Source organism: Garra rufa, chromosome 5, assembly GCF_049309525.1.
Source record: "Garra rufa chromosome 5, GarRuf1.0, whole genome shotgun sequence".
NCBI lineage: Eukaryota > Metazoa > Chordata > Actinopteri > Cypriniformes > Cyprinidae > Garra > Garra rufa.
Genome location: NC_133365.1, coordinates 47,801,581 through 47,820,277, shown reverse-complemented (window position 1 = coordinate 47,820,277; position 18,697 = coordinate 47,801,581). Strand labels below are relative to the sequence as shown.

Below are 18,697 nucleotides of genomic sequence, written 5' to 3'. Positions count from 1 at the left end.
TGACACCCTCTTATTTTGGTAAAATAGTTACCATTTTGCCGATTCTACAAGGTGTATGTAAACTTTTGACTTCAACTGTATATTAGTGTTTTAAACTTTAGTAATTCATATTTCATATGTTGTTCTTTAAAAAGACAAATAGAAAACAAAGTAAAAAAAAAAAAGTAAATAAAAGTCAACATCTCCTAAAGGAATTGCGTGATTTTCTGTTTCTTGGATAGTAACAGTGGAAATGTTGGTATGTTTTGGTACGTTTTGTTGCCACATATCCACTAAAGTGATAAATGGAGTGATTCAAGTGAAAAAATGTGACAGCTAACAGTCTTCAGGAGGAAAACTGACAATAAAATCACTTCAAAACGCCACAAGCTCAGTTCTTTTGAAACTAGGGAATGTGTACAGTGAACAGCAGCGTAAGTTAAACAACAGCGTAAGATTATAGGTAACAGAACTATATGTCAGTCACTATGTTGTGAATAGAGTCTCTTTGTATCAAAGGGATGGAATTAAATAAGCTATTATAGAGCAAATCACTGTGATTGAATCTGCCTTCGGGATGCAATTTATGCACCATGACATGTGGAGACTGGAAATGAGAGATGCTGTGACGTCATCATACTCAAAGTAAACCACCTGACCCACTGAATTCTTCAAGCATGCAAATATTGACATTAATTCTTTTTTATATATAATAATTTAAAACTCAAATGCAAATATGATTATGAGTAAGTGATGACATCATTACAGAATGTTACAGTCTGCTTTCTGGATTGGCATGGAAACAATGCCATATGGGCAGGCACAATTAAATTAATTATTTTCCATTTTAATTTTTTTTTAAAGAATGTTTAGCACTGTTGAGTATTTCTAAATAAATAAATAAGACAAAACAGCATCTTTCACTGGCTGTTTTATTTCTAGGTGCAGACCCTTATTTTTTTAGATATGACTGAAGATTTTGAAAAATGAAACCTTTCTCAACCATTGTATGAGGAATGTATCTTACGTGTTTCATATTTACTTGCATGAAGTTTAATTTGTTGACTAAATAACCTTTTAACAAAAGTTCTGACAGTTGCGTTATTGATCATCTTCACATTTTCACATTTATTGTCTATTTATAATATTAATTAAAATACATTTATAGCCTGCTTATAATAAATATATTTATTTGTATATTTAATTATGCAAAAAAACAATATATATATACACCTGTTAATTTTATTATTGATTTTTATGTTTTTTTAAACAGTTCTCTTCTGCTAACCAAGCCTGCATTTATTTGAGCCAATGTACAGCAAAAACAGTAAAATTTTGAAATATTTTAAAATAACTGCTTTCTATTTGAATATATTTTCAATTGTAAATTATTTATGTGATTTCAAAGTTGAATTTTTGTTAAAAACAACTGAGTAGATTTTTTTCAGGTTTCTTTGATGAATAGAAAGTTCAGAAGAACAGCATTTATCTGAAATAGAAATATTTTGTAACATTATAAATGTATTTATCATCACTTTTTATCAATTTAAAGCATCCTTGCTAAATAAAAATTAATTTCTATAATATACTGACTCCAAGCTTTTGAATGGTATATAGTGTATCATTTTATAAAAGCTTTTTATTTCAGATCTTTGAATCTTTCTATTCATATTTCCTAAAAATGTACTCAACTGTTTTAAATATTGATAATAATAATAATAATAATAATCTTTCTTGAACAGCAAATCAGATATCTGAATGATTCTGAAGGATCATGTGACACTGAAGACAGTAATGATGCTGAAAATACTGCTTTGATCACAGAAATAAATTACATTTTAAAATATATTCAAAAAGAAAGCAGTTATTTTAAATAGTAAAAATATTTCAAAATATTGCGGCTTTTACTATATTTTGGATCAAATAAATGCAGAGAATTATTTAAAAAACAATAAAAACCTTACTGTTCAAAACTTTTTTACTGGAGGTGTATGTATGGGTCACTATATTTAATATCATTTTGTTATATTGTTATATTATTATTGTTATTTATTAGTTTGTTATTACTATTAGTATTATTAAAAATATCGTTAGAGCTAAAAAAAACTATAAAAAAAACTATAGTTACAGTTAAAGCTTTTATTTTGAAAAAAATAAAAATAAAAGACGAACAACCCGGAAGTTAACATGCCTGAAGAAGTGGCTGCAGCACGTACCGGTGTGTTATTATTTCGGTTGTTGGTCTAATAAGGCAAATTGTAGCTTTAGTTATTAACTTGGAAATAATATATTTACTTTTGCTATTTCATTGTTAGGTGCCGTTGATGTTTGTGACATATAAATAAAACCAGCAACGATGAGGACTGTGTTAATGGTGGCTGAGAAGCCCTCTCTGGCTCAGTCCATTGCCAAAATCCTCTCTAAAGGTAAGTTTCTATGGTCTTTATAAAAAATTACATATACTGTATATAATTACAGGTCCTCTAATTATAAATAGGGGAAATTTATTTGGTTTTCCACATATACACACATCTTCAGCAGATGGACAATTGATATTGCATGTGAACTGTAACTTACGTTAGACTAAAATATGTTTCAAAAGCGTATTTATAATTGTTTTGTAACTTTCATAGATTAAGTGTTTGGCCACATACTAAGAGTATTTCATTTTCATTTATTAAACTTACTTCTCATCACATTGCTCAAATAAGCAGGACAAAATTACAGGGCTATTCATTTTGAAACATTTGTTTCATGAATGAAAGAGAGTCCCTTTTGTTACAAAAGTAGTTTATTTAATCACATTCACAAGCATTCAGCAACTCAGGACATCTATATTGCAGTATATGCGTTGTGGTGTTGCTTGTTTAAGACAATAAGCATTATTATTTAGTACACCTCTTTGTGGTTGACATTACATTTAAGTGATGCTATTATAATAGTTAAAATTGAATCCAGTGCATGAATTGTTAGACCGAGCGCTAATTCTGTCTGGATGTAGCACATATACAGGCGATGTTCACATCCTCAAATTCCAGTGCGTAAGTTGGGCATCTTGGGTGTTTTCTGAGAAATGGCATTTTGATTGCGATTGGGATGCTCTCCATACTGAAAGAGCTGTCGACCCCCTTACAGGAATGACTGTTCAGGCAGTTTGCTTCATAGATGATCTGTGGCACACGGTCCAGGTCGAGGTTCTCCCTGTTATTAGTGCAGAAAAATATATATATTCAGATGTATTCAGAATTTGATGGTGTCTAATTGGCATCAATACATCTTTCAGACAAGGTTGTGTGACTCACAACAACTTCAGAGAGAATTACACACTGTCCAATTCTGACCAGTTACAAAAATGATTAAAGACAGTAATTGGACGTATCCTGTATCAAATGCACCTGCAGCATACCTTCCGGTTCACTTGCTGTAAATCCATATTTTAAAAAGGCTCAAAAACCTGCTGTACTCACTCGTAGCTCCATCCGGCGACACTGCGTTCGTTGATCTTGCTGGGCAGGTTAATGAGTTGTGCGTGGTACTCTTTCAGTGTGGAGGAGCAGTAGGTGTGCTCCACACACTGGGCCATGATGGGACTGCACTGGCTGGGGTGCAAGAGCAGCAGAAAAATGCTCAGGAGTCCTAGAATCTGAGCGGGAGTTCATGGATTCTGGTCATTCCGTAGCTAATGATAAAATACAATGCCTGCATTCACAGATACAGCTCAGGCATCATTAGTTAAAGAGTAATTATAGATTCTGTGTGTCACATAGTCTATATGAAATGCATCAGTGATGAAAAATGAATAAATATAGTCAAATGTTTTTGAAAGTAAGATTTTTAATTTTTTTAAGAAGTCTCTTCTGTTTACCAAGCCTGTACAGCAAAAACAGTACAATTTTGAAATATGTTTGCTATTTAAAATAACTGCTTTTTATCTGAATATATTTTAAAATGTAATTAATTCCTGTGAATTTTCCTGTGATTTCAACATTTAAGAAAATTCACGTTTCTTTCAGAAAGTTCAGAAGAACAGCATTGTCTTTATAATCACTTTTGATCAATTTAAAGCATCCTTGCTAAATAAAAGTATTAATTTCTATAATCCCCCCCCCCCCCCCCCCAAAAAAAAAAATTATACTGACTCCAAGGTTTTGAATGGTATAGTGTACAATGTTACAAAAACTTTTTATTTCAGATAAATGCTGATCTTTGGATTTTTCTATTCATCAAAGAATCCTGAAAAAATGTACTCAACTGTTTTAAATATTGATGATAATAATAATAATAATAAGTGTTTCTTGAACAGCGAATCAGCATATTAGAATAATTTCTGAAGGATTGTGTGATACTAAAGACTGGAGTAATGATGCTGAAAATTCAGTTTCGATTACAGGAATAAATTAGATTTTAAAATATATAACATTTATTTGAAATAGTAGAAATATTTCAAAATTTTACTGTTTTGGCTGTGCTTTGGATCAAATAAATGCAGGCTTGATGAATAGAATAAAAATTGTACTGTTCAAAAACTTTTGACTGGTAGTGTAGTTTACTAAAACATTGTCCTGGGCTCACAGTTATAGTAATTTGAGGTTTGTTAATCTGGCTTTTTTAAAAATAAATTTCTAATAAATACTAAAACTGATTTCATTCTAAACTGTTAGGTTTGGATCCCCAGTTTTAGTTTAGTGATAGACTTATATCAGCTAGGACCCTTTTGGCCAATTAAATTTTTTTTATTTAAAATTTATTTATTATTATAATTTATTTATTTTATTTATTTATCTATTTTTTTCTGAATTTTGGGTAAATATTTTGTAAACATCTATATTATTTATTCATTTTTTAATTTATTTTTTTATTATTATCATTTTAAGAAATGAATACTTTCAGCAAGCATTCATTTAATTGATCAAAAGTGACAGTAAAGACATTTATCATGTTACAAAAAATGTATATTAGATAAATGCCATACTTTTAAACATTTTATACATTAGAGAATCATGAAAAAATAAATTGCATTATGGCTTCCACAAAATTATTAAGTGCAACTGTTTTCAACGTTGATGATGATAAGTGTTTCTTAAGCAGCAAATCAGCATATTAGAATGATTTCCAAAAGATCATGTGACACTGAAGAGTAATGATGCTGAAAATTCAGCTTTGCCATCAAAGGAATAAATTGCATTTTAAAATATATTAAAATAGAAAACAGTTATTTTAAATTGTAATAATATTTCACAATATTACTGTTTTAAGGCATTTTTTAAATAATGTTTTACTTGGTGAGCTTAAGAAACTACTTTCAAAAATATTAAGGAATCTTACCAACCCCAAACTTTTGAACGAGTGTTATTTATTGCACGTAATCGGCATATCAACACGTATCAATAATAATATATGTCGATTCAATCCAGGTAACTGCAGTTTCCTAGTTCTTGGTCCTAGCTGATCTAGTAAGTCTTACATTGGTGTTGGAGACTTACCTGTAGCTGTTGCATGCTGGAGAAACGGAGGTGAGGAGCGCAGCGAGAGGCTGGAGGCTTACCGTGCCTGTAGTGGATAAAGCTTCTGGTCCAAGTGTGTCCATCCCCTCCTTTTGGGCCTATATTTATGTACCACTATCTCAATGGAGACCTCCAAAAATCTGTAGCGTAAGCCAGTGGTCAAAGAGAGAGGACATCATTATCAGACTCATTCACAATGGACTCCATCATCAGTTCAGCCTTGAGAACAGCATCTCATTACCCGACGGCGACCGTTGACGTCATTCAGGTTTAACTCTGAAAGAAGATAGAAAAGAATGAATGAAATGATGCATAATGAGCTCTTCACTGTCTCATTTTACTTTTTGATCGATCGCTCAATGCCAGCAGCAATTGGACTGCTTTTAGTCTGCTGATTTGTCAGTGTCCACCATCAGTGTTTCTAGGAAAAAGTGATGCTTCTAGGAAAATGTGATAAATGATAACAGTTTGGCATTGAGATGCAGGCTGAATGCAGTTATTGTGGTGTCAATGGAATAAAGAAAGTGTAAATATATGTTTGCATGATTTTTATGTTGAAAGATTTACTTTTGTTTAAGTTAATGGGATAGTTTGCCCAAAAATGATGGTTCTGTCATAATTTCTCACCCTTATTTCATTCCAAACCTCTATGCATTTTTTACGTTTGGTGAACACAAAAGAAAGTATTTTAAAGAAAGGGACCTGAAACCAAAGAAAGAAATGCTTTAAATGGATAGTTCACCCAAAAAATGAAAATCTAGTCATTAATTACTCACCCTCATGTTGTTCCAAACTCGTAAGATTTTCATTCATCTTCAGAACACAAATTAAGATATTTTTGTTGAAATCCGAGAGCTTTCTGACCCTGCATAGACGGCAACAACAGTGAAAGGTAGTAAGGACATTGATCAAATAGTCCATGTGCCATCGGTGGTTCAACCTTAATTTTATAAAGCTACAATAATAAGTTTTGTGCACAAAGAAAACAAAAATAACAACTTTATTCAGCCATTTCCTCTTTTCTGTGTCAGTCTTTGATGCTCATACACAAGATTTTGGAATGAAATTAAATTTTAAGAAATGTTTGAGGTCTTTAAATGTTTCTTCTTATTGCCTTTCACTTACAGGTAGCTGTTCGACCCGAAAAGGCCTTAATGGAGCGTGTTCAGTCCATGAGTACACAGGAAGCTTTATGGGCCAAAATGTGAGGTTTAAGATGACGTCAGTGTGTGGACATGTCATGAGTCTGGACTTTATCGGCAAGTATTTTGTCTTTAGTAGAGCTGCTTTTAAAATAAAAGCAAAATCTGTAACTGTATTCACAAGACAATGCAAAACTTGACTTGTTGTATTCCCTGTCCTTAATGTTTTGCAGGAAAGTATAACAACTGGGATAAAGTTGATCCAGCTGAGCTGTTTAGTAAAGCTCCAACTGAGAAGAAAGAAGCAAACCCTAAACTAAATATGGTCAAATTCCTTCAGGTGACTTTACCTTTCGTTACCTGACTGATTATGGTGCATCTATTGTCTAAAATAATTAAACATTTAGACAAACTACAGTACCAGTCAAAAGTTTTTACTCAGTAAGTTCTTTAATGCTTTTTAAAGAAGTCTCTTCTGCTCACCATGCCTGCATTTATTTGATTCGAAGTACAGCAAAAACAGTACAATTTTGAAATATTTTTACTATTTATAATAACTTCTTTCTATATGAAATGTCTTCTATTTGTATTTTATAAGTCACATGATCCTTTAGAAATCATTCTAATATTCTGATTTGCTATTCAAGAAACATTTATTATGATTATCATCAACATTTAAAACATTTGAGTACATTTTTCAGGATTCTTTAATAAATAGAAAGATCCAAAGATTAGCATTTATCTGAAATAAAAAGCTTTTGTAACATTATACACTATACCATTCAAAAGCCTGGAGTCATGGAGTCAGAAATGATAGAAATTAATACTTTTATTTAGCAAGGATGCTATAAATGGATCAAAAGTGATGATAAAGATATTTGTAATGTTGCAGCAGATTTCTATTTCAGATAAACACTGTTTTTCTGAACTTTCTATTCATCAAAGAAACCTGAAAAAAATTCTATACTGTTTTCAACATAATAATCAATGTTTTTTTTAACAGAAAATCTGAATATTACAAAGATTTCTGAAGGATCATGTGACTGGAGTACTAATGCTAAAAATTCCGTTTTTTTGCCCATTAGTAGACGCGGGAAAAATTAAATCAAGGATTTTTAAAAATCTAATAGTTTGTTAGAATCGAGGAATTGCGGCAACCCTAAACACCAGTGATTCTACTCTCAATCACAGCATGATCAAACTATGCCTTTGTTTCTTTGTTTGTTTTGAATATGCACCCTCTAGCAGCGAAAACGACATGCCTTTAAGATTATCTTAACATATTTAAAAACCCTTCCATAAATCTTTAAATAACAAAGTTGCTGTTTATTGACAGATTGAAGGAAAAGGTTGTGACTATGTTGTCCTGTGGTTGGACTGTGACAAAGAAGGAGAGAACATTTGCTTTGAGGTGAGTCTGAATCTACTGAAAGAAAATGCAACGTAACATCCAATTTAACATCAGCTTTTTCTTAATTTGTTTGTGTTTTACCTCCTGAGGTGCTGGATGCCATCCAGCCTGTGATGAATAAGCCTTACGGTAATGATCGTACCGTATATCGCGCCAAGTTCAGCTCCATCACAGACACGGATATCTGTAACGCCATGAACCGACTCGGAGAACCCAACAAGAATGAGGCTCTGTCTGTTGATGCTCGTCAGGAGCTGGATCTCAGGATCGGCTGTGCTTTCACACGGTATGAAGGAGGCCGTCTGGATAGAGCAGACCTGCTTTGATTTCTTTATTTATATCTTTACAATACAGTCTTGTTTTGTGCAATATACACTTTTTCAGGATTCTTTGTTGAATAGAAAGTTAAAAAGATCAGCATTTATTTGAAATATAAATCTTTTGCACATACTGTCACTTTTGATCAATTTAATGCATCCTTGCTGAATAAAATGAGTAATTTCCTTCACAAACTTTTGAACAGTAGTGCATTGGTCAAGCTGTTGTAATAAAAGATAATAGTAGGTGCTTCACACTTAACCATTATTTCTGATTTTTAGTTTCCAGACCAAATACTTCCAAGGTAAATATGGGAATTTAGACTCCTCCTTGATCTCGTTTGGTCCCTGTCAGACTCCCACACTGGGATTCTGTGTGGAACGGCATGACAAGATCCAGTCCTTCAAACCTGAAGCGTACTGGGTCGTACAGGCAAAGGTCAGATCTGCTCAAATGACAAAATTCAATGCAAATTCTTTTACAGAATAGCTGTTTATTATATCGCATTACATACTTGATTTTTCACATTTTTTGTGCATGCAGGTTTTCAGAGGCAAGGACAGCCCACTCATCTTGGACTGGGACCGTGTGCGAGTTTTTGACAGAGATGTTGGTCAAATGTTTGTTAACATGGCAAAAACTGCTAAGGAGGCTAAAGTATGTTTTTGTATTTATTTAAAATTTCAGCAATGCTAAATGGGCTAAAGCACTTCAGGTGTAACTGCATGAGTTACAATGTTTTGTTTATTGCAGGTTGACTCTGTGTCTAAGAAAGAGAAGGCCAAGCAGAGACCTCTCGCATTGAATACAGTGGAAATGTTAAGAGTGGCCAGCTCTGCTTTGGGTATGCAGCTTCCCTTGTGATATTAAATGTGAATTCGCATAAAAAATAGTGTTTTAATGAGGAAAAGGAAAGAAAGGAGACAATAAAACCAACCAGTTACTTGTGATAATATTGTGAAATATTATTACAACTTAAAATAACTATTTTCTGTTGTAGTATATTGCAAAATGTAATTTATTTCTAAATTAGTCTTTAGTAAAACATGATCCTTCAGAAATCATTCTGATATACTTTTACAGCAGTGTATAAATGATTTTGTCTGTGTATTTCTAAGGAATGGGTCCCCAGCATACTATGCAGATAGCAGAGCGTCTCTACACACAGGGTTATATCAGCTACCCTCGCACAGAGACCACACATTATCCTGAAAACTTTGACCTGAAGGGCACCCTCAAACAACAGGCCAACAGCTCCTTCTGGGGTGAAACGGTGAGGAAGAGCCCTTTCCTCAATCCTAAATAGATGACTTAAGGTTAACTATTTTTAGACCTATTTATGCTTTAAGTCTGTAAAAAACACGCATGTTAATGACTAATATTGTATAATATATAAAATCGAAAGATGTATTTTTGTAAAAGGTTTAATTGTATTATTTTGTTTATTATTTTATTTTGTACAATGTTTATTATTATAATATATATGTGACCCTGGACCAAAAAACCAGTCAGAATTAGCACGGATATATTTGTAGCAGTAGCCAACAATACACTGTATGGGTCAAAATTATTGAATTTTCTTTTATGCCAAAAATCATTAGGATATTAAGTAAAGATCATGTTCAATGATGATATTTTGTACATTTTCTACCATAAATATATTAAAACATAATTTTTGATTAGTAACATGCATTGCTAAGAATTTTATTTGGACAACTTTCCTATTTTTCCTCAATATTTCCATTTTTTGGAACCCTCAGATTCCAGATTTTCAAATAGTTGCATCTCGACCAAATATTGTCCTAACAAACCATACATCAATGGAATTCTTATTTATTCAGCTTTCAGACGATGTATAAATCTCAATTTCAAACAATTTACCCTTATGACGGTTTTGTGGTCACATATAGCCTTTAAACCTGAAATGGCATTAAAAAGGATGTGCAATTATTAATTTGTCTTACAACAAATGCTTATGTGTGTTTGTGTATACAGGTAAAAGCCCTGCTCTCTGAGGGCATTAACAGGCCAAGGAAAGGAGCAGACGCAGGAGACCATCCACCAATCACACCCATGAGAGCCGCCTCTGAGAGCGAGCTGGGTATGACTATAATATTGTGAAATGTTAATGCAATTTTAAAATAGTGGTTTTCTATTTTAATATACTTTAAAATATGATTTATTCCTGTGATGCAAAGCATCATTACTCCAGTATTCAGTGTCACATGATCCTTCAGAAGTCATTCTAATATGCTGATTTATTATTAATGTTGGAAACAGTTGTGCTGCTTAATCATTTTTGTGGAACCTGTGATATTTTTTCAGGATTCTTTGATAAATAAAACGTTAAAAAAAAGCATTTATTTAAAATAGAAAACTTTTGTAACAATAAACACAGAAACAAAGTTTGGGGTCAGTAAATAGTAAGGTCAGTTTATTCATCAAAGAATCCTGAAAAAAGTATTGAGAAAAAAAGTAATAAATCAGTATATTAGAATCATTATTGAAGGATCATGTGACACTGAAGACTGGAGTATAGGCTGATGAAAAATAGCTTAATATAGTATATTATAATAAATTGTATATTAAAATAAAAAAAAACTGTGATTTTGAATTGCAATAATATTTCACAATACATATTACATTTTTTACAGTATTTTTGATCAAATAAATGGAACTTTTAAAAAAACTATTAAAAATCTTACCGATCCTACACTTTTGAGCGGCATTTTTTTTGTTTATTAAGCAAGGATGCATAAAACTGATCAAAATCCTAATAAATATGTTTATAATGTAACAGATTTCTATTTCAAATAAATGTTGCTTTGATTAAATGTTTCTTTTCATTAAGTAACATTTTCTGCAAAAATATTAAGCAGCACTGTTTTCAGCACTGATAATAATAAAAAAAAATTCCTGCGCATCAAATCAGCATATTACAATGATTTCTGAAGGATCATGTGACACTGAAGACTGGAGTAATGATACTGAAAATCCAGCTTTGCCATCACAGGAATAAACAGTATTTCAAAGTATTTTAAAATAGAAAACTGGATTGCATAGTTTTTTGAATAAACTGCAATAATGCTATTCTTTTTACTATATTTTTGGTCAAATAAATGCAGCCTTTTTAAAAAAATCCAAAACATTTTAATATTCGTACCCACCCCAAACTTTTGAATGGTAATGTGACTATGAACTAAATACAGTTCAGAGGCCATATTGCAGGAATATTCTAACTTTAGAATCTTATCTGATCTGAGGTCAGATCTAATCTCAAATCTCCTTTTGTCTCTGCAGGCAGCGATGGCTGGCGTCTGTATGATTACATCACACGGCACTTCATTGCAACGGTCAGCCCCGACTGTAAATACCTGCAGACCACGATTTCCTTCAGCATCGCCACAGAGAGCTTCACGTGCAGCGGGAAGACACTCATCTCTTCTGGTACATGCAGTCATCAGATGAACTTGCTCAATGTTTTTTTTAAGTTTGCCATTTTTTAATTATAGTCTAGTGGAGAGATGATGCTTAATAATACTTCTTGAAATCAGGTTACACTGAGGTGATGCCCTGGCAGGGTATTCCACAGGAAGAGGCCTTGCCGGTGTGTGAGAGAGGAGACACATTTACAGTGGATGAGATCAAACTACTGGAGAAACAGACCAATCCACCAGACTACCTGACTGAGGCCGAGCTCATCACACTGATGGAGAAACACGGCATCGGTACGATCGGTTTCATTAAAAACCTTAAAAGGATAATTAAGTTATAAGTTATTATTATGTAGACTGCATTAACAAACGATTATGTCACTAGGTACGGATGCCAGCATCCCTGTCCACATTAACAACATCTGCCAGAGGAACTATGTGACGGTTGAAAGTGGCCGCAAACTCAAACCCACCAACCTGGGCATTGTTCTGGTTCACGGTTACTATAAGATTGGTAAGGAAAAACATTTCAGCCATTAAGTATTTAGTTGGCGTGTGCATGACTTATGTGTTATGCTTACGTTTTTCCTTGTATATCTGTTTATGTGTGTGTTAGATGCAGATTTGGTGCTGCCCACAATTCGCAGTGCTGTGGAAAAACAGCTAACTTTGATAGCTTTAGGAAAGGCAAACTTCCAGCAGGTCTTACAGCACACTCTGGACATCTTCAAAAGGAAGTTCCACTACTTCGTGGACTCCATTTCAGGTAATGTCCCACAATGAACCTATGTGAAGAATTAGTTTATTGCTATATTTCTGTACCATATTTAAAAATTTTAGAATGTTCTCAGAGAAACTCCATGTTTATGTGAGGTTTATTCTCATTAAACCTAGTCCCGAACTGCTTTTTGATGCATTAAATTACATTTGAACTGTGTCATATGTAAGCCTGACATATTCAGAGGGCCAAACTGAGCATAAAAATGCATTTTGGTGCAGTTGCTGGTAATTATAGGGCCAAAAAATAAGATTTTAAGATAAGTAAGATAAGATAGTTTTACTTTTACTTGCTAAAAGGAATAAGCTATGAATCAGGTGACAGAAGGCTTGCAGTTGATTGTGTACAGTGTTTTTTTTGTTTTTTTTTTAGCAAAGTTTTGATCATGTTGCCTATTTAAAGGGCATTTTGAGAAATTCATCCATAAAATTTAGCTACAAGCAGTGATTACCAGGGTTCAAGCGCTTTAAGGCATTTAAGTACATTTTAAAAAGACATTACATTTTATTTATCAAGCCTGTAACAACCTAATTCAATGATTTAAAAAAAGCATTTCTGGCAAATTCAGGTCATTAACCATAGAAAAATTATGTTTTTTAACTTTTTTCAGTGTTTTAGTGCCAGCTGTGGTCCGATCTCCTTAAAACTTTGCATGCTTGTTTAGAATCACTTTTCGCATGAGTTCACCAGGTTTTGTGAAGTTTTGAGTTTTCCTTTAGGCTTTATGGGGTTTTGGGCATTCTTGGACAGGCCCCTTTTCTAGACGACCTTGTTGTAGAAACTTACTTGTTGTCGAAAGTTTAACTTTTTTTTTGAATCTTGCTGCACTGGTTTGGTTCCAATCGGGAGAAAAACCTAGGACTAGTTCGCAAAAAGTAGGTTTTTCAAAAAATGCTAAATACTCAAAAAATTCAGAAATTCTCGAAAAAAGATTCCGACGACATAAGACACTTGAGCCCACGATGAACCGTTTGGGAGTTATGAGCGTTTGCGTTCTTTTGATCGCTGTAGGTGAGCCTTGGTGACGATGTAGAAGGTGTGAGTACTACCATCCCCCCTAGTTTCAAGTCTCTACGACTTGAGGTTTAGTCTTGCTGATCAGTTTTACGTGGAGATTGCTGATCTTTGGGGTTTCAGTGCTAAGTGTTTTTATGCAGGCGAATTAAGACTGCACTGTTTCTTCAAAATTAAGTTTAAATACGTAATGCTGCATAAAAGTCAGACTAAATTATCCCTGCTAAGACCCACCTCAGCCTAAAGTATCATATTATACAATAGTAATTGCTGTGTACATGCATTTATCACCTTTGAGCAGCATCAAACCCCTAAAAGCCACTTCAGAAGCGCTTCTGTGCCACATTTGCAGTGTAAATTTGTTGTTTTAACACTACTAATCACTTATCAATGTGCATTGTTTTGTGTTTGCTAATTATTCATTCTTAAAACATGCTCTGAATGTTTTTAACAGGCATGGATGAGCTGATGGAGGTGTCCTTCTCTCCGATCGCCGCTAGTGGGAAACCTCTCTCTCGCTGTGGCAAATGCCATCGCTTCATGAAGTACATCCAGGTCTGTAAGGACTCACATTGGCCTAAAACTCTAAAAATGCTGGGTTGTTCCCTAAAACGTTTCGTGGTAACATTTTACAGTATTACTGTTTTTACTGTATCATATAAATGCAGCCTTGATAAGCACATTTAGGACTCGGTTGTTTATAATAGTTATGAGTAGTTATTAGTAACCTGGTGGGATTGGTAGTTAAGAGGTCAAAGCTCTTGGCTTGTAATTGGCTTGTCAGAGCCCTATATGATGTCTTAAAATCCTAACACAGGTCAATCAGGAGTTAATGGTAGGGTCAGGGTCATGGATTAAAGCCCCAGACATGGTGTTGCAATCCTTTGACATGAGTGCTGTGCAGAACTGAACTTTGGACCATTTTAAGACAAGCGTGTTTGGTTGAATATCTAACATTCCCCATCTAAATCATCAGTTCAAACTAAAGGCCAATGTTGATAAAGAAAGCAGATAAAAAGTCATGCAGAGAGAAATTAAATCTCGTCAATTTAGGTCAAAAGTTTACATACACCTTGCAGAATCTGCAAAATGTTAATTATTTTACCAAAATAAGAGGGATCATAGAAAATGCATGTTATGTTTCATTCAGTACTGACCTGAATAAGATATTTCACATAAATGATGTTTACATATAGTCCACAAGAGAAAATAATAGTTGAATTTATAAAAATGACCCTGTTTAAATGATACAAATATGATATTTAGGCAAAATAAGAAAAATGTACACATCTTCATTCTGTTCAAAAGTTTACACCCCCAGCTCTTAATGCATAAATTTTCCTTCTGGAGCATCAGTGAGTGTTTGAACCTTCTGTATTAGTTTTCCTCAGTGTGAAACGATGGATTTCAAAATCATACAGTCATTGTTGGAAAGGGTTCAAATACACAAAAATGCTAAAAAACCAAAGAGTTTGTGGGACCTGAAGGATTTTCTGAAGAACAGCAAGCATATTAACTGTTCAGGACAAACAAGGGACTCATGAACAACTATCACTAAACAAAAAAACACAGCTGTGGATCATTCAGGTAACAACACAGTATTAAGAATCAAGTGTAAACTTTTGAACTATATGTGGACTATAAACTGTGATTTATATGTAAATGTCTTTTATGTGAAATATCTTATTCAGGTCAGTGTTAAATAAAAAATAAAATGCATTCTGTATAAATTCTCTTATTTTGCTAAAATAATTAACATTTTGCAGATTCTGCAAGGTGTGTTACTTTTGATCAATTTCATGCATCATTTCTAAATAACAGTATTACTTTCTTTAAAATAAATCTCACTGACCCCAAACTTTTGAACCGTACTGTGTAGCCCTTCATAGTGCACATATACTCACTATGCCTTGTACATCAAAAATGCAGTTTTAAAAAGTCTGACGTCAAGTTGAGAGGAAATTATGTTGATTATGCGCAGTGAGTAATACAGCTAAAGTTTTTGATGACTTATTTGATATGGATGAGCATCCCAGAGCATCTACACACTAACTTTGATCCTAATTACCATTTGAAAGTCAGTGTTACTGTAAATCACATGGTTTATTTCTTTGCCACTATAATGCACTTTAAGCTTTTAGTCAGACTCTCATGGCTCTCTTGCTCTTTCCGCCTATACTTGTACCTGAAAATGACCTTCAGCAAGGAAGCATTTTACCTAAATGATGTCCTGTGTCCATCTGAATGTGGAATAACTCACAAATTATTCATCAATGTCCCTCATCATTCAAATTAGACTCTAGGCTGTTGGTCTAATGTCCCTGTTAAATGGGCTTTAATGTCCGCCGCTTGCGTAAGTGAGATTAATGCTGATTTTACTGAGCCAAATGTACAGTCCAGCCACAGTATAGAGCCTTTACTGTTAATTCTTACTTTGGATGGTAAAATATGTTGAAAATTAAGTTAGATATACTGAAATTTATAAGTAGTCAGTAAATGCTGGTAGCTGACACCAGTATTTTTTCAGTTCTGAATTTTAAGATGGAGAAGCACTATTTATTAAAAAGTCAGCTCGAATGCAACATGATGTAGTGTCAAATAAGTAGTGTGTGGTCTAAACTGTCTATTTCTAATCATTCCCAGGCCAAACCCAGTCGTCTGCACTGCTCTCACTGCGATGAGACCTACAGTTTGCCTCAGAATGGAGCCATTAAACTGTATAAAGAGCTCAAGTGTCCTCTGGATGAGTTTGAGATGGTGATGTGGACCTCGGGCTCTCGTGGCAAAAGCTACCCTGTGTGTCCATACTGCTTCAGCAACCCTCCATTCAGAGACATGAAGAAAGGTAGGAGAGACTAGAAAGCTCTTATTTGAAAGCTTTTTGCCATTTTTTTTTAATCCATTTTGCATTTTAGCGGTCTCCTCCCCTTTAGCGGGGGTGTCATATTACAAAATGTATTACGGTCTTTTAGATGGAAAGGTCTGAGTCTTAAGATTCCATATATTTTGTGATAGACGTAATATTGAGAAAGAAATGTATAGATTTGTGATGGAAATGGTATAACCCCTAAACAAAATTGCATATAAACCTCAATTTCAACTTCAAATTTGGAACACAACTTATGTAGGCTTTAATTTTATAGCAATTTTGTATTTTTACTGTTTGAAAAAAAGATATTTTATATAAAATAAAAGAAAAATAGTACAATATAGTACAAAAATTTTCTTTAAATTTCTATTTAAAATTTTGGATAGTGCACTTTCTCATGAATTTTCAATAATGGGGATGACGGTTAAGAGGTTAAATATAATAAGTAATGTGTTTAATTGTATATACATTTTATTATTATTAAATTACACATTTCCTTTCTTAAGTTTGAAGTCAGTACGATTTTTTTGCAAATCAAAAGTGTCAGTAAAGACACATTTTTAGATAATTTTATTTCTGATGAATGCTGTTAAAATGTATTCTTTTATTAATTTACATTAAATGTTAAATGTATACATTTTAAAAATAATAAATTATACACTAAAGTAATTTTTTAAAGAAATAAAGCATATAATTTAATATTTTTTATTATAAAATGTATACATTTAATGTTTAATGTAAATTAATAAATACATTTTAACAGCTTTCATCAGAAATATAGTTCTGTAGAAATGTGCCTTTACTGTCACTTGATAATTTAATAAATATTTTTTAAGAAATACAAATACTAACTTTAGTGTATAATTTCATAATATTTTGAATAGTTAAAAAGTATATATTTAATATTTAATGAATTATGTTAAAATGTATTTATTTATTTACATGAAATATTAAATGTGTACATTTTATATAATTAAACATTATTATTATTATTATTATTATTATATTCTCAGTATTAAATTATATAGTCAGTAATTTTTTTTACAGAAATAATATTTGTAAATTTATCAAATAATAATAAAAAATAAATTTTTACAGAATTTTAATTCTGATGAATGCTGTTAAAATGTATTTATTTATTCATTTACACTAAATATTTAATGTATACATTTTTGTAATTAAGAATATTAAATTATACGCTAAAGTCAGACGTTTAAAAAAAAAAATAATATTTAGAAATAGATGAAAAATAACAGTAAAGACACATTTTTATGGAATTTTATATCTGATGAATGCTGTTAAAATGTATTTATTCTTTTACATTAAATATAATATATACGCATTTTATATAATAACAAATATTAAATTATACACTAAAGTCAGTAAAAAAATAATTTTTTCCAATTGATTAAGTTACAGTAAAATTTACGTTTTCACAAATTATGTTTCTGATGAATGCTTTTAAAATGTATTTATTTACATGAAATAATTAATGTATACATTTTATATAATGAAAAATACTATATATTAAAGACAAATATAATATAATTATTTCTATTTTTGTAATATGAAGTTTCTCTTTATCAAATAATCCTGAAAAAAGTATTAATGGTTTCCACAAAAATATTAAGCAGCACAACTGCTTTCAATATGGATAATAATAAGGAATATTTTTTTTTCAAAAACATTTAAACTTTCTAAAGACCCCACACTTTTGAACAGTAGTGTATTTAATATGTGTGTGTGTATATATATATAATATATTAGTGGTGGGCCGTTACGTTACCGGCGTTAACGTGCTGCGTTAACGTGAGACTTTTATCGGGCGATAAAAAAAATATCGCCGTTAATCTATTCTCAAAATTGGGTTGGGAGCTGGGTCTAAACTACACACGCTATGATGACTTTCACCTTGATAGTTTAACGCGGATGTATACCAAAGACTAGAATATGGTCGCGCGTTTAAAACACAGACAGGATCACGTCGTCCTCCATTCATAAAAACCGAATCGACTACTATAGCGCGAAATGCCACGTAAATTCGTCGTTTTTTGGATTCATAAATCAAATGTGGTCTGTCATTTAATTCACATCGCGATATGGACTAGTGTCTGTGAAAACTGAAATGCAAAAAGACCGTTTTAATATGAATCCGGTATGTTCCGTTTGCCTAGCTGTATGTATGAAATTCATACTATGAATGGTGGAGACGCGCTTTTACTACACGCATACTGAAACACACGTGACG

General features: G+C 32.5%; 2 protein-coding genes across 2 annotated transcripts in view; one reads left to right on the top strand and one right to left on the bottom strand.

Annotated features, from left to right (window-relative positions):
- Window positions 1-2,146: 2,146 nt before the first annotated feature.
- Window positions 2,147-18,697, top strand: part of top3b (DNA topoisomerase III beta) — an 18,659-nt gene continuing 2,108 nt past the window's right edge. Inside the window, exons 1-17 of the mRNA XM_073840107.1 lie at window positions 2,147-2,197; window positions 2,295-2,405; window positions 6,611-6,742; window positions 6,859-6,965; window positions 7,962-8,036; window positions 8,126-8,322; window positions 8,636-8,792; window positions 8,898-9,011; window positions 9,108-9,198; window positions 9,473-9,627; window positions 10,350-10,455; window positions 11,655-11,801; window positions 11,909-12,082; window positions 12,174-12,302; window positions 12,405-12,554; window positions 14,035-14,135; window positions 16,224-16,425. Coding sequence (XP_073696208.1) covers window positions 2,336-2,405; window positions 6,611-6,742; window positions 6,859-6,965; window positions 7,962-8,036; window positions 8,126-8,322; window positions 8,636-8,792; window positions 8,898-9,011; window positions 9,108-9,198; window positions 9,473-9,627; window positions 10,350-10,455; window positions 11,655-11,801; window positions 11,909-12,082; window positions 12,174-12,302; window positions 12,405-12,554; window positions 14,035-14,135; window positions 16,224-16,425 — 2,107 coding nt within the window. The 5' untranslated portion in view covers window positions 2,147-2,197; window positions 2,295-2,335. The remainder of the gene's footprint in view (window positions 2,198-2,294; window positions 2,406-6,610; window positions 6,743-6,858; window positions 6,966-7,961; window positions 8,037-8,125; window positions 8,323-8,635; window positions 8,793-8,897; window positions 9,012-9,107; window positions 9,199-9,472; window positions 9,628-10,349; window positions 10,456-11,654; window positions 11,802-11,908; window positions 12,083-12,173; window positions 12,303-12,404; window positions 12,555-14,034; window positions 14,136-16,223; window positions 16,426-18,697) is intronic.
- Window positions 2,780-3,618, bottom strand: LOC141334307 (interleukin-25). The gene is made up of 2 exons (XM_073839353.1): window positions 3,447-3,618; window positions 2,780-3,180 (listed from the first exon to the last, which is right to left on the bottom strand). Exons 1-2 carry the CDS (start codon window positions 3,560-3,562, stop codon window positions 2,961-2,963), a joined length of 336 nt encoding a protein of 111 aa, XP_073695454.1. The 5' UTR covers window positions 3,563-3,618; the 3' UTR covers window positions 2,780-2,960.

Coding starts and splice junctions, on each gene's coding strand:
- LOC141334307 (XM_073839353.1), bottom strand. CDS start 3,562: ATGGCCCAGTGTGTGGAGCACACCTACTGCTCCTCCACACTGAAAGAG. Junction 3,181..3,446: donor GTCGCCGGATGGAGCTACGA/GTGAGTACAGCA, acceptor CACTAATAACAG/GGAGAACCTCGACCTGGACC.